At 41.1% G+C, this 15,162-nt stretch overlaps 1 protein-coding gene across 2 annotated transcripts in view; it reads right to left on the reverse strand.

Moving 5' to 3' along the window:
• Positions 1 to 15,162, reverse strand: part of CHEK2 (checkpoint kinase 2) — a 92,725-nt gene that overhangs the window by 20,576 nt on the left and 56,987 nt on the right. For both annotated transcript variants that reach the window (XM_044275402.1, XM_044275401.1), the window contains exons 8-9: positions 13,481 to 13,545; positions 9,187 to 9,283 (exon numbers count right to left, since the gene is read on the reverse strand). In XM_044275402.1, coding sequence (XP_044131337.1) covers positions 9,187 to 9,283; positions 13,481 to 13,545 — 162 coding nt within the window. The remainder of the gene's footprint in view (positions 1 to 9,186; positions 9,284 to 13,480; positions 13,546 to 15,162) is intronic.

Raw genomic sequence — 15,162 nt, forward strand, 5'->3', positions numbered from 1 at the left:
TCAGATAACAAAAGTTGTGGATTGACCACCTTACCCCACCAGGAATAACGGTCTAGGATCATGACTCTCCTGGACTTCAGCGCGCTGGGTACTCATCATCCATGATAGTATGCTGGCTAAGCTCCCTCTGACCAGCCCGGCGCTGAAGGGTTTAAATACCCAGAGGTCAGGTACCTGCCGATGCACCCATGCCGCCTCAGTAGGAGAATCTTTTCCTACTTCCAGAAGTTGAGAGACACAACTTCCGGTATTTGGAACGCACGCGGTGTGCATTCTGGTTTGCGCGCAGGGCACGCGAATAACTCAAACCTCGCCCTCCTTGCCTCTGTAAGCTTCGAGAAAAGGGAGGAAGGCAGAGTAAAGGCCCTGGACCTCCTGAACACCGCCAGGAGGATGCGGCGTGTCAGCATCTCCTCCCAGTTATGCTGGGACTGCCCACGAACACCGACCCTATGAAAATCCAGGACCCAGAAGGATGAACCCCAGACTTAGCAGGCGGCTCCTAGAGACTTACACCACACCAGGTAACCCCTGAAACAAAGTGCCTGCTGGACTCCTGCAGCCAAACTCAGCTCTCCACAAAACGTCCTATCCATAGGACAGCAAACTTGTGGTATGGGGGAGGTATACCTTCTTAAGTGGTCTCAACAAAAGTTTCCTGTCCTGGAAGGAGGCGGTCTCTCAAGGGTGCTTTCATGGGCTCATGGAAAAGTGAGTAAAAGGTAAGTAATCTTACATTTTTTTCGTGACATTTACTATTTTTAGTGTTAAATTTGAGTCAATGTTTCACCTATATTTATAAAAATTCCCAAATTTACAGAAAATTTGGGAAAAATTCACAATTTTTAAAATTTTAAATGTCTCTCAAAGGTGCTGTTATGGGCATAAGGGAAAAAAAATTCAGAATTGCTTGGATAAAGAAAGCGTTCCAGAGTTATTACCACAAAGTGAAACATGTCAGATTTGCAAAATGTGGCTTGGTCGTTATGGTGAAAACTGGCTTGGTCTTTAAGGGGTTAAGGACCAGTTAAGTTATGAAGTCACTGTTGGGCTTACACCCATAAGTGGCTGAATTTAAAAAACGACACCCGCCTCAAGGTATTCAAAACTGACATTTTCTGTAAAACAGCCAAAGAAAGCTCAATATCTATTACTCTGATTCTGCAGTTTACATAAACACCCCACATGTAATGGTAAACTGCTCTAAGGGCACACAGTAGGGCGCAGAAGAAAAGGAGCGCCATATCGTTTTTGGAGGGCAGATTTTGCTGGATTGTTTTTTAGACACCATGTCCCATTTAATGCCCCCTGATGCACCCCTACAGTACAAACTCCCAAAAAGTGACCTCATTTTGGAAAATACAGGATAAGGTGACAGTTTTATTGGTATTATTTTGGGGTACATCCTGTCCGTCAAAAAAAATAGGACCTGTCCTATTTTTTTGACGGACAACGGTTCACGGACCCATTCAAGTCAATAGGTCCGTGAAAAAACACGGATGCACACAAGATTGGCATCCGTGTCCGTAGGTTACTTTCATACAGACGGATCCGAAGATCCCTCTGCATAAAAGCTTTTTCAGAGCTGAGTTTTCACTTCGTGAAAACTCAGATCCAACAGTAAATTCTAACACAGAGGCATTCCCATAGTGATGGGGACGCTTCTACTTAGAATATACTACGAACTGCGTACATTACTGCCCCCTGCTGCCTGGCAGCCCCGGATCTCTTACAGGGGGCTGTGATCCGTACAATTAACCCCTCATGTGCCGCCATACAGACCGGTGACAGACACAACCTGGGAGCAAGTTTTCTTCAGACACAGTGAACCGGAACTTCAGCAGTGGAAGACTGCAAAAGTAATTACCGAACAGTGAGTAAGAGCGGGACGCCGCTTTAAACACTCATTGTGAAGTGGACTTTCAGAGACTCAGTAACTTTGTCCCTAATAGCGGATCCAAATCCTTTATCAAGTGAATACTGGCAATAATCTAATGGCTCCTATGATATTATATTATTAAATGCGATTAAGGATTTTAGCCGCAGGATGATTAATATTATTGTCGCACTGATCTTTATTAATCCACTATTTTAGGTATTACCTACATCATTTTTTAGGTCGTCCAAGCAGTATATGTAGAAGTTGTATGCGCTCGATTGCGGGGATATTTTTATTCGTATATATGTTAAATGTATGGTTATGTTAATAAATCTATCAATTGAATATTAGGCATAGCTCTTCAATCACATGGTTCTACTTATAGTGTGAGTGCCCAGTATATTTTTTATCTCAATGTGCAGTGTTAGGCTACATGCACAATACCGTATGTGTTTGCGGTCCGCAAATTGCCACCAGTTTTTTTTTTTTTTTTGCGGATCCATGCCTAAAACGGACAAGAATAGGACTTATTTTTTTTGCAGGGCTACGGAACGGACATACTGATGAGGACAGCTGTTTTTGGAGGACCCATTGGAATAAATCCTATCCGCAAAAAATTAAAAATAGAGCGGACATGGTTGGAAGACGTGATGACGTAGTGGACGTCGCGCTCCCGGCTTCCCCGACTGCTCAGCTACCCCGCCGCTTTGACCATGCTGGCGTCCTTGTGCCGAATCCTCCCTGCACCCTCTCTGTGACCCTCTCTGTGACCGGGTATTGATTGTTGTTGAGCTGTGGCGTTGTTGCCTCTCGTCTAAGCCTGCCACTCTGCTGCTACCGACTGCTGGGCTCGGATGCGGGGGCTGCCTTTGGCTTTCTGCTGGTTCTGCCGCTCCTGCCGCTTCCTCCTCTTACCCTCCATGTCGTCGGGAACAGTCTGCTATTTGGAGTTTTTTTTTTCCCCCCCGTGGAGTCCGCCTCCGGTTCCTGCTGATCTGCTGCTCCCCTCTTGGTGTCAGAGTGAGTAACCTCTGTGTTCCCCCTACCTGATGGTTTGTTGGAGAAGATGTTTTAAGGTGAAGAATTATACCTAGGACTGTTGCCGATTTTTCTTGCTCTCTCCTTTTGTTATTTTACACGATCTGCCTCTCTCCTCGTGTTCTCAGCTTTTTTCCTCGATTTGCTATGTCTCCCCTTTGATGTTGTGGTGACTAACCTCCCCATGACTGCTGACTCCTACTAACCTTGACTGGAGATTGATAAAGTTACCTATGATTATAACAAAGTGAACTATAGAGTTTAAAGCATAAGGTGGAAAAAAAAAAAAAAAAAGGAAAAAAAAAAAAAAAAGAGGTGAAAGAGTATAAAGAAGAGCGGACAAAAAAAAAAAAGGGGGAGGAAAAAAAAAGAAAGGAGGAAAAAAAAGAAGAAAAGAAAACAAGAACTAACAAGAAGGCAGTAGGAAAAAAAAAAGGAGGGGGGATAAGGAAAAAAAAAAATAAATAAGGAGAGCAAAGAAGAAAATATATATACTTAAAAGGAGAGAAAGAGGCGGAATAAGGGGGAAAAAAAAAAAAAAAAAAGAGAAGAATAAAATAAAATAAATATAGTAAAAAAAAAAAAAAAAAGGAATAAGATATGGGCCCAAAAGCCTTTAGGCGCTCGACTGATCTATCAGGACAGAAACACGGGTCCAAAACTGCTGAACCAACAAAATTGGACCAGTTTCTGAGGTCTCCTAGGGTCAATACGAGGGGCGGACAAAAGGAATTTTTCGCAAAAAAAAATGATGATTCAGAGGTAACTGTGCTAGAAACACAAAAAGGCGCTAGATACCCTGAAGAAGAAGACGGCATAATGGGGGAAGTTATCCCTAATGACAACTCTTCTCCGCTGGAAGAAATACTCCTAGCAGTTAAACAGAACGGGGATTTAATACAGGCGGTCACAACCCAACTTGGGTTTATTCAAGTTGATGTGGGACTAATAAAAGATGATTTGTCCAAAATGCGAGACAGAGTCAACATCCTTGAAAGTTCCGTCACCCTTATACAGAAGGAATCCAAAAAAATAAATACGGAAGTTTCCGCATTTAAAGCGGAATATAATCTTTTGAAGAAAAAGCTAGTGGACCTTGAGGATAGGTCACGAAGATACAATGTGAGAATAATAGGGATTCCAGAGGGTGTGGAAGAGAAAAATCCAACCCAATTTGTACAGAAATTAATTCTTGAGAACTTTGGGAAAGAGTCATTTTCTCCTCTTTTTATGATTGAAAGAGCTCATCGGGTCCCAGGAGGAAAACCAATTCCAGGGAGACAACCTCGGACAATCCTTGCTAAATTATTGACTACAGGGGACAGAGATGTCCTCCTGAGAAGGGCGAGGGAAGCTTCACCGGTTTTGTATAACGGGATTAGACTGGCCTTTTTCCCTGATTTTTCGAAAGAAATACAAGAAAAGAGACGCACATTTATGACTGTTAAAAAGAGGCTAAGAGAAAGGGATATTATATATTCTCTTATATTCCCGGCCAAATTGCGGATTGTTTTTGAAGATAAAACCCTTTTTTTTGACACCTCAGAAGAAGCCGCGGACTGGCTTGATCGAAACAATTGATGACTCAATTGGGTTATGATCTGGCGGGAATAATTAATTAGTATTATAAGGGGCTTATACCCCTAAATGTTGTTTTCTTTGCTTCTTAATGGCGGTGCGGGGGTGGCTGAGTGGGGGGAGTGTCGAGGGTTGGTCATAGGAAAGAAATCTACTACAATATGTGGTGGATTGCTTGTGGGAGGGGGGTGAGGGGGGGGGGGTTGGGTTGTGGTGCGTCAAAGTGGGTGTGGTTTCCCTTTTTTCAGTTTACTATTTTTTTTTCTTTTTTCTTCTTTTCTCCCTCTCTCCTGATCCTCCATTTAACCATTGTTGATGACGATGATTAGAATTTTTGCTTGGAATGTACGAGGTTTGGGGGAAAGAGGTAAGAGACAAGCGGTTTTTGACCTGACTCAGGCCCATCTACCAGCAATAGTCTGCCTGTTAGAGACCCATCTTACTGAGGAGACCACTAGAGTGGTCGACAGGGGATGGGCTGCGCATACGTATCATTCTACCCTCACCAATTACTCGAGAGGTGTTACGGTGTTGATACATAGACTTATAGACTTCGTTTGTGAGGCATCCTCTGTCGACCAACAGGGGAGATTTATTTTTTTATATTGTAGGTTAGGGGGAGAGTTATGTATTTTGGCCTTTGTCTATATCCCTCCGCCATTTTCTTTTTTGGTTCTTAATTCTCTTCTATTATTTATGGATAAATGGCCAGAATGTCCAACATTGATTATCGGCGATTTTAACTGTGTCATCGATCCTCTACGTGACAGGGTTTCTATGAGTGCTGGGAGAGACAGTCCGGTCCAGGGGTCTCCCCTGGCACGGTTTTGCCTGGAGGCTGGATTTGAGGACGCTTGGGAACATCTGGGACAGGGGAAAAGGGTTTTTTCATGCTTTAGTAAAGCAGGTAAATCGTTGTCCTAGAATAGATCTTGTATTGATAAATAGCAAATATGTGAAACTGATAAAACGAATGAAATATGAAACAAGGTCAATATCTGACCATTCTCCGCTATTACTTGAATTATGCTTGTCTCAGGAAAGATATACACCAAAACTTTCCTTTAGACTAAACCCTTACTGGCTATCAGTTATAAAGACACATGATATAATTCAAAATGAAATAGGCCGATTCTGGGATATTAACTACGGCTCAGCAAAAATTCAAGTGGTATGGGATACCTTTAAGGCGTACATGAGGGGACTGATGGTTAGTAATATCACGAACCTTAGAAGGGAATACGGAAAAAAACAGAAAAATCTAGAAAAACATGTAGTGTCGGCGACAGAATCCTTCCATATAAATAAGACGGAGAAGAATAGGGAAAATATGCAAAAAGCCACACAAACATATGCTAATTTTTTATTGGATAAGGCCCAACAGAATCTTTTCTTTAAAGGACAAAAATATTTTTCAGAGTCTGGGCGACCTGGTAAACTTCTCTCCAGAGTAATCTCCAATCAACATCCCAAAAAACATATAGACAAGGTTCGAGTGAGGGATGGTAGGATAGTCACTAGACAGGGTCCGGTGGAGAAGGCCTTTCTTGATTATTTTCTTGATCTGTATAAGGCTGATTCTAACATTACAGATGATAAGATAGATTTCTATTTAGATAGGATCAACTTTTCAACTATTACTGAGACGCAAAAGAAAGCATTAGAATTGGAGGTCTCAATTCAGGAACTTGAGGGAGCTATTAAACTATGTTCAGCTAATTCTACTCCTGGTTCAGACGGGCTTCCATATGAATTTTATAGTAAATACGGGGACTGTATTTTTCCTAGATTATTGGAGGTCTTTGCTGAATCAATGGAGGATGGGATGTTACCAGATTCAATGATGGAGGCTACAATAATACTAATTCCAAAAAAAGGCAAGGACCCTCTAGATCTAGAATCTTATAGACCAATTTCACTGCTTAATGCAGATGTAAAGCTTTTGGCGAGGGTCCTTGCTACAAGGCTTTCTGGGGTCATCTCCTCCATAGTCCATCCGGATCAGAGCGGTTTTATTCAAAATAAGGGTACACATCATAATTTACATCGGCTCTTTTCTAATATCCAGGCCCCTGGGGGGACCGCCCGCTCCATCCTGTCATTGGATGCCTCTAAGGCCTTTGACAGGGTGGAGTGGCGTTTCCTCTGGAAGGTTCTTGCTAGGATGGGCTTTGGAGAGAGGTTTATACGCATTCTTAAGTTATTGTATAGATCCCCAAGGGCTAAATTGAGTCTTAATGGAATTCTGACTAGTTGTATCGAGTTAAACAGAGGCACCCGTCAGGGTTGCCCATTATCTCCCTTACTATTCGATATGTATATCGAACCCCTTGCGATGGCCATCAGGCAGGACGATCAGGTTAAAGGATTTGGTACGCTAGGAATACAAGACCGTATCTCATTATATGCAGATGATGTTCTGTTTTTTATAGATCACACGGAAACTACTCTCCCCAGGATTATTCAAATGGTTAAAGCATTTGGTGAGGTGTCTGGTCTTCTTATAAACTGGGCCAAGACCAGTCTGCTCCCAATAGACCCCCTGCCACAGAAAGAGGTTCCTGTTACACAGTTGGATATTGTTGATACTTTTCAATATTTGGGTTTGACTATATCGCCTCGGGTCGAAAACTTTGTAGAACTTAATTTGATCCCCATAATGGTAAAGATTAGAGCTAAAATAGGGATCTGGCTGAAACTTCCCCTGTCTAGAGCTGATCGAGTTTCACTGGTTAAAATGGTGATATTACCACAATTTCTTTATGTGCTCAGGAATACACCTATTTGGATACAAGACAAACATTTTAAACTTATGGAAAGAATAATTAATGACTTAATATGGGGAAGAAAGCGAGTTCGAATTAAGTTGGAATATTTGTATAAATCAGTGGAGTGCGGGGGTTTAAATCTCCCCTACTTTAAGGGGTATTTTATTGCAGCCCAGTTATTGATGTGCTATGAATCAGAGAACAGCGCACTGCTGGGGAAGTTGGTAAATAGTCACGCTCACAATAATATTTTCACCTTGTTGGAATCTGGTCTATTGAAGAGTTATGAGCAAGGCTATAGAGAGACTATAAAACTACTCCTTAAGGTGTGGGCTACAACTAGGACATGGTTGAAGGTTAAGGGTTCACTTACATTTACGCCTCTTTGGCATAATTTGTATTTACAAAGGCTGGATGAAATTGCAGCTGACAAATTTTGGCAGAAGAATAAAATTTTATATATTTCACAGGTAGTTAAAGATAGAGAAATTAAACCCTTTATAGAAATGACACATAATATAAAAAATCTTTCATGGTTTAGGTATTTTCAATTGCGATCTGTGTTATCTAGTTTGGATGATAAGCGGCTGTTGGATATAGATAATTTATCCTTTTTGAATGATTGGGTAGGGGGCACACTTCTAGAATAAAAATTTCAAATATATATAAGTTATTACTTAAGGTACGGTTTAGTGATATACACTCACCAGGACAAAAATCGTGGGAGGTGGATTGTCCGAATTTACAAATAGAAGGGTGGGAGAATATTTTTGGGAATTTATCTTTATTATCCCAGAACTTTAACCATGTTCTAATACAATTCTATATTTGCCATAGATTATATATTACTCCCCTATGGATGAATAAATGCGGGTTAAGAGACACGTCCAACTGTCCCAAATGTGACACTGTAGGAGCAGACTTTCTCCATATGATATGGACCTGTCCAGAACTTATAAATTACTGGAATGGTATCAATAATTGTATTATGTGTAAACTAAAAATTTGAATTCCTTTCGAACCACAAGTATTTGTTCTTAATGATCTTTCCAAACTAAAAAATCATAAGTATCAAAAGATCTTCCTGAGTAGAATATTGATGTTGGCTAGAGTTTTGATCAGTCGGACCTGGTTTGCCCGATCCATTCCAGACATAAATACATGGACAAATTTAATTGATAAGGTAAAGAACTACGAGAAAATTATATATAGACGGAGGGAAATTGAACATCAGTGGAGTAGGATATGGAGTGGTTGGAGGTCCGATTAGCTGAGGTCAAGTTGTTTTATATATAGGGGTCCTACTTTGACGCACCACAAATCGGGGGGGAGGGAGGGGAGGGTTTTCTAAATGTTATGAAAAGACGAGCTGAATATATTTATATTTATATATAATTAGTTGGGTCACTAAGAATTGAGAGATTGTAAAGACTTTGTTTTACTGTAAATGTTCTGCAGTTTTCCCAATAAATTTTTTGGAAATAAAAAAAAAAAAAAAAAAAATAGAGCGGACATGGGAACAAACAACGTTCGTGTGCATGTAGCCTTACTGTGAATCCAGCACTTGGGGAGACAGAAGGTGCAGCAATGCCTATCTTTCCTCTCCTGCTCCATAGACTTATATGGGCAGCTTGTAGCCTGATCTCTCAGGAAGTTGACAGTTTAACATCTTTCAAGATAGATTTTAGCTGTGAATTTAGGGTGACCGATCAGATCAAAAGGTAGTTGCTCACAAGAGGAGAAAGAGACATTTTCTCTGATAAGATATCTCACAAAGTTTCTAATATTCACTTGTACTAATGATTATTGTAAAGTGTGTTGAAAGTTTAGTGCCCATTTTAACCATACGTATGTACCTTTCTTCATGCACAATGCGGATAACAGTAAATTATGCTGCGTGATATGCCATATGATTTGCCTTACCTGCACTGCAGTAACAATTTGATAAAAATACAGTTTCACAGTTGACTCTTTGAGCCTGGATTTTGCTACTTTCTCAAATAATTCACCTCCTTCCATCCTAGAAAAATAAAAAATAAAAGTCAGGGGCCTACGTTGATGATGCAATCAAATATATCAGCGGTTGTCTGCTGAAACAGGCTGGGAAACCTTGTAACCCCCGTTTTATAGTGTATTACTTGTTTGAAGTACATTGGTAATCATGGGCAAGAGGAAGGGGTTACTCCTGCCTCCTGAACTAATCAAATAAGCAGTGTTGTCTCGCCTTGTTTGCCGTGCTGCGGCCGGACCTGCTGCCCACCGCCATTACAGAGGAGCAGATTTCTAGCGGCGCGGTGGACTAGTGGTAGCATGGATCCGGCAGGCCGGAACAGGCTAGCGCAAGTGTGAGAGTAGCCTTAGACATGTCTGATAGATTCACTTCCAGGAGACTTCCGAAAACAGTCAAGCAGGTGGGCTCAGCTTTTTTTTTTTTTTTTTTTTTATTCCAGAAGATATTAAATGGGGAATATTCACAACCAAACTCTACATTCACTGGGCGGTGGTCAGGGTACCCCTGGAGGCTGGTGGGATCTGAATAGATAAGACATTTATGGCATATCCTTTGGATATACTATAAATATCTAAGATGGCGCAACTCTTAAGATTCAGCAAAATACCTTTGACGTTAACATGTAAGGTGTTATATGTTGCCCTAAGAGCAGCATATGAGGGATAGAAGCTAGGCTTCGTGATATACAGGTACAGACCAAAAGTTTGGACACACATTCTCATTCAAAGAGTTTTCTTTATTTTCATGACTATGAAAATTATAGATTCACACTGAATGCATCAAAACTATAAAATAACACATGTGGAATTATATACATAACAAAAAAGTGTGAAACAACTGAAAATATGTCATATTCTAGGTTCTTCAAAGTAGCCACCTTTTGCTTTGATTACTGCTTTGCACACTCTTGGCATTCTCTTGATGAGCTTCAAGAGGTAGTCACCTGAAATGGTCTTCCAACAGTCTTGAAGGAGTTACCAGAGATGCTTAGCACTTGTTGGCCCTTTTGCCTTCACTCTGCGGTCCAGCTCACCCCAAACCATCTCGATTGGGTTCAGGTCCGGGGACTGTGGAGGCCAGGTCATCTGGCGCAGCACCCCATCACTCTCCTTCATGGACAAATAGCCCTTACACAGCCTACAGGTGTGTTTGGGGGTCATTGCCCTGTTGAAAAATACAAACCGGATTCCAAAAAAGTTGGGACACTAAACAAATTGTGAATAAAAACTGAATGCAATGATGTGGAGATGGCAAATGTCAATATTTTATTTGTAATGGAACGTAGATGACAGATTAAACGTTTAATCCGAGTAAATGTATCATTTTAAAGGAAAAATACTTTGATTCAAAATTTCACGGTGTCAACAAATCCCAAAAAGTTGGGACAAGTAGCAATAAGAGGCTGGAAAAAGTAAATTTGAGCATAACGAAGAGCTGGAAGACCAATTAACACTAATTAGGTCAATTGGCAACATGATTGGGTATAAAAAGAGCTTCTCAGAGTGGCAGTGTCTCTCAGAAGCCAAGATGGGTAGAGGATCACCAATTCCGACAATGTTGCGCAGAAAGATAGTGGAGTAATATCAGAAAGGTGTTACCCAGCGAAAAATTGCAAAGACTTTGCATCTATCATCATCAACTGTGCATAACATCATCCGAAGATTCAGAGAATCTGGAACAATCTCTGTGCGTAAGGGTCAAGGCAGTAAAACCATACTGGATGCCCGTGATCTCCGGGAAATCACAGAATGGGCTCAGGAATACTTCCAGAAACCATTGTCGGTGAACACAATCCACCGTGCCATCCGCTGTTGCCAGCTGAAACTCTACAGTGCAAAGAAGAAGCCATTTCTAAGCACGATCCACAAGCTCAGGCGTTCTTACTGGGCCTGGGATCATTTAAAATGGAGTGTGGCAAAATGGAAGACTGTTCTGTGGTCAGACGAGTAGTCACGATTCAAAGTTCTTTTTGGAAATCTGGGACGCCATGTCATCCGGACCAAAGAGGACAAGGACAACCCAAGTTGTTATCAACGCTCAGTCCAGAAGCCTGCATCTCTGATGGTATGGGGTTGCATGAGTGCATGTGGCATGGGCAGCTTGCATGTCTGGAAAGGCACCATCAATGCAGAAAAATATATTCAGGTTCTAGAACAACATATGCTCCCATCCAGACATCATCTCTTTCAGGGAAGACCCTGCATTTTTCAACAAGATAATGCCAGACCACATTCTGCATCAATCACAACATCATGGCTGCGTAGGAGAAGGATCCGGGTACTGAAATGGCCAGTCTGCAGTCCAGATCTTTCACCTATAGAGAACATTTGGCGCATCATAGAGACGAAGGTGCAACAAAGAAGGCCCAAGACGATTGAACAGTTAGAGGCCTGTATTAGACAAGAATGGGAGAGCATTCCTATTTCTAAACTTGAGAAACTGGTCTCCTCGGTCCCCAGACGTCTGTTGAGTGTTGTAAGAAGGAGAGATGCCACAGTGGTGAAAATGGCCTTGTCCCAACTTTTTGGGGATTTGTTGACACCATGAAATTCTGATTCAACATATTTTTTCCTTAAAATTGTACATTTTCTCAGTTTAAACTTTTGTTCCGCGATTTATGTTCTAATCTGAATAAAATATTAGAAGTTGGCACCTTCACATCACTGCATTCAGTTTTTATTCACGATTTGTATAGTGTCCCAACTTTTTTGGAATCCGGTTTGTAAATGATGGTCCAACTAAACGCAAACCGGATGGAATAGCATACCGCTGCAAGATGCTGTGGTAGCCATGCTGGTTCAGTATGCCTTAAATTTTGAATAAATCCCCAACAGTGTCACCAGAAAAGCACCCCCACACCATCACACCTCCTCCTCCATGCTTCACGTGGGAACCAGGCCTGTAGAGTCCATCCGTTCACCTTTTCTGTGTCGCACAAAGACACGGTGGTTGGAACCAAAGATCTCAAATTTGGACTCATCAGACCAAAGCACAGATTTCCACTGGTCTAATGTCCATTGTGTTCTTTAGCCCAAACAAGTCTTCTGCTTGTTGCCTGTCCTTAGCAGTGGTTTCCTAGCAGATATTCTACCATGAAGGCCCGATTCACACAGTCTCCTCTTAACAGTTGTTCTAGAGATGTGTCTGCTGCTAGAACTCTGTATGGCATTGACCTGGTCTCTAATCTGAGCTGCTGTTAACCTGCGATTTCTGAGGCTGGTTACTCGGATGAACTTATCCTCCGCAGCAGAGGTGATTCTTGGTCTTCCTTTCCTGGGGCGGTCCGCATGTGAGCCAGTTTCTTTGTAGCGCTTGATGGTTTTTGTGACTGCACTTGGGGACACTTTCAAAGTTTTCCCAATTTTTCGGACTGACTGACCTTCATTTCTTAAAGTAATGATGGCCACTTGTTTTTCTGTGGCTGTGTATCCACCTGACTTCTCCACAACGCAACTGATGGTCCCAAACGCATTTATAAAGGCAAGATATCCCACCTCTTGAAGCTCATCAAGAGAATGCCAAGAGTGTGCAAAGCAGTAATCAAAGCAAAAGGTGGCTACTTTGAAGAACCTAGAATATGACATATTTTCAGTTGTTTCACACTTTTTTGTTATGTATATAATTCCACGTGTTTATTCATAGTTTTGATGCCTTCCGTGTGAATCTACAATTTTCATAGTCATGAAAATAAAGAAAACTCTTTGAATGAGAATGTGTGTCCAAACTTTTGGTCTGTACTGTATATGTTTATATTATTTAGAACAGAATTTGAGTAAAAAGCAAAGAAAACCTTAACAGGACTTCCAGGCTAGTCAGAGAGTCTCCTCACTGTCCTGCCCACACACAGGGATTGACAGCTTTCTTGTGTATACACACTGATATAGGGAGAGCTGTCAATCATCCTGTGCGTGGGAGGGGTAATTAGGACTGTCACTGTGTCTCCTAGGAGTCTTGTCAGGATTTACTTGGTTCTCCTTTTATCATAACCTGCTCTCAGTGTAACGTAACAGTTTTTGATGCAGTTTTTCAAGCCAAAGTCAGGAGCAGATTCGGGTTTAATCTAATTCCAGCTTTAGCTCAACAAATTGAATGTGTAAAGCACAAACAGTCCAGTCACTATGATCAGATTAATCTAACAATCACATTAAAAAAACAAGATTATCTGGTTCTTCTCAAATAAAGAGCATTAATATTTTGTGTACTCACAGCTCCAGTACAATGTAGAAATAATCATCAGAGTCAATGAAGTCTTCAATCTTAATTAAGCAAGGCTGCACAGAAAGAAATACCAGAGGCTAAGAAGGATCACGTTTAAAGTTCATACACAGAATCTATAAACTATATGAATCTATATAGTAATCCAAAGTGTGTACAAAGTAAACTTGTATTGGTCCTGCCTTACAGCCTGTATTACAGTGCAGAGATGCATTCACTCTTCTGCATGATATTATTGGAAACAAGTAAAAAGCTTGACATCAGCCACAATCCCAGCATCTTAGCAAAGCATTAAAGGAGTTTTCTGTGATTTTAATATTTATGGCCAATCCTCAGGATGGGCTATCAATATTTGATTGGTGAGGGCCACACCCTTGCTAATCTGCTGCTTCAGAGTAGCTCCGGCTCTGAAGTCAGCACCGGAACTACACAGCTCCATCCTTTTTGCAGTGGACGGAGCTGGTAACTGCAGCTCTGCTCTAGGCTTGCCACAATACAAAAATTTGGACTTCGATTTCAATGCCAAGTGCAGCATCAGGATTCTCGAGACCAAAACGATACTTTGCCATTGTATGAATGACATATGTTTACTAAGATTTTCTAATCAACTGTACATGTCCGGCTGCTTTATTTTGCTGGAAAACTTTCAACCATAAAACCATGTGCCCATTAAAAATCTGACTAGCGACTCCGTAGATTTTGTGGGTACAGCTCTTTTCTGGTAAAGATCAAGCAGCTAATACAAATGGACAAAACCTTGTGCCTCACAATAAGGGTCCATTCACACGTCCGTTTTTTCTTTCCTGATCTGTTCCGTTTTTTGCGGAACAGATCAGGACCAGATCTGGACCCATTCATTTTCAATGGGTCCTGGAAAAAAATCGGACAGCACAATGTGTGCTGTCCGTTTCCGTTGTTCCGTTCCACATGTCCGTTTAAATATAAAACATGTCCTATTCTTGTCCGCAAAATTCGGATCCTGGTACAATACAAAGTCAATGGATCCGCAAAAAACGGAAGACATTCGGATGTCATTCCCTATGTCATCCGTTTTATGCGGAATCCGTTCCTGGAAACACATAAAAAAAATTTTTTACATTTTTTTTCAAAGAAATCCAAACAACTTTATTTGATTATTGATCTTTATACATGTTACATACGGAAACATTTTCAGGAACAACGGATCCGCAAAAAACTGACCGAAAATCGGGATATAGGAAAATACTGACGTGTGAATGTAGCCTAATAGTAAGCGACACCATCAAGTACCTCCTCATATAATGAAACATGGGGTTAATGTGCGAGGTACACGATGGGGTTACCTTGAGGTAATAACACTATGTGCCTCACATTGGTAATAAGTGACCTTCAGCATTTGTCTCACAGACGACATTGGGGTTAATTAGTCAATAATCCTTAGCACTGTACTCTTTCATACTTGTGGTAGCAGGTTCTGGGAGGCTGTTCTACAGGGAGTGCAGAATTATTAGGCAAGTTGTATTTTTGAGGATTAATTTTATTATTGAACAACAACCATGTTCTCAATGAACCCAAAAAACTCATTAATATCAAAGCTGAATATTTTTGGAAGTAGTTTTTAGTTTGTTTTTAGTTTTGGCTATTTTAGGGGGATATCTGTGTGTGCAGGTGACTATTACTGTGCATAATTATTA

Source organism: Bufo gargarizans, chromosome 1 (genome assembly GCF_014858855.1).
Source record: "Bufo gargarizans isolate SCDJY-AF-19 chromosome 1, ASM1485885v1, whole genome shotgun sequence".
NCBI classification, from domain to species: Eukaryota; Metazoa; Chordata; class Amphibia; order Anura; family Bufonidae; genus Bufo; species Bufo gargarizans.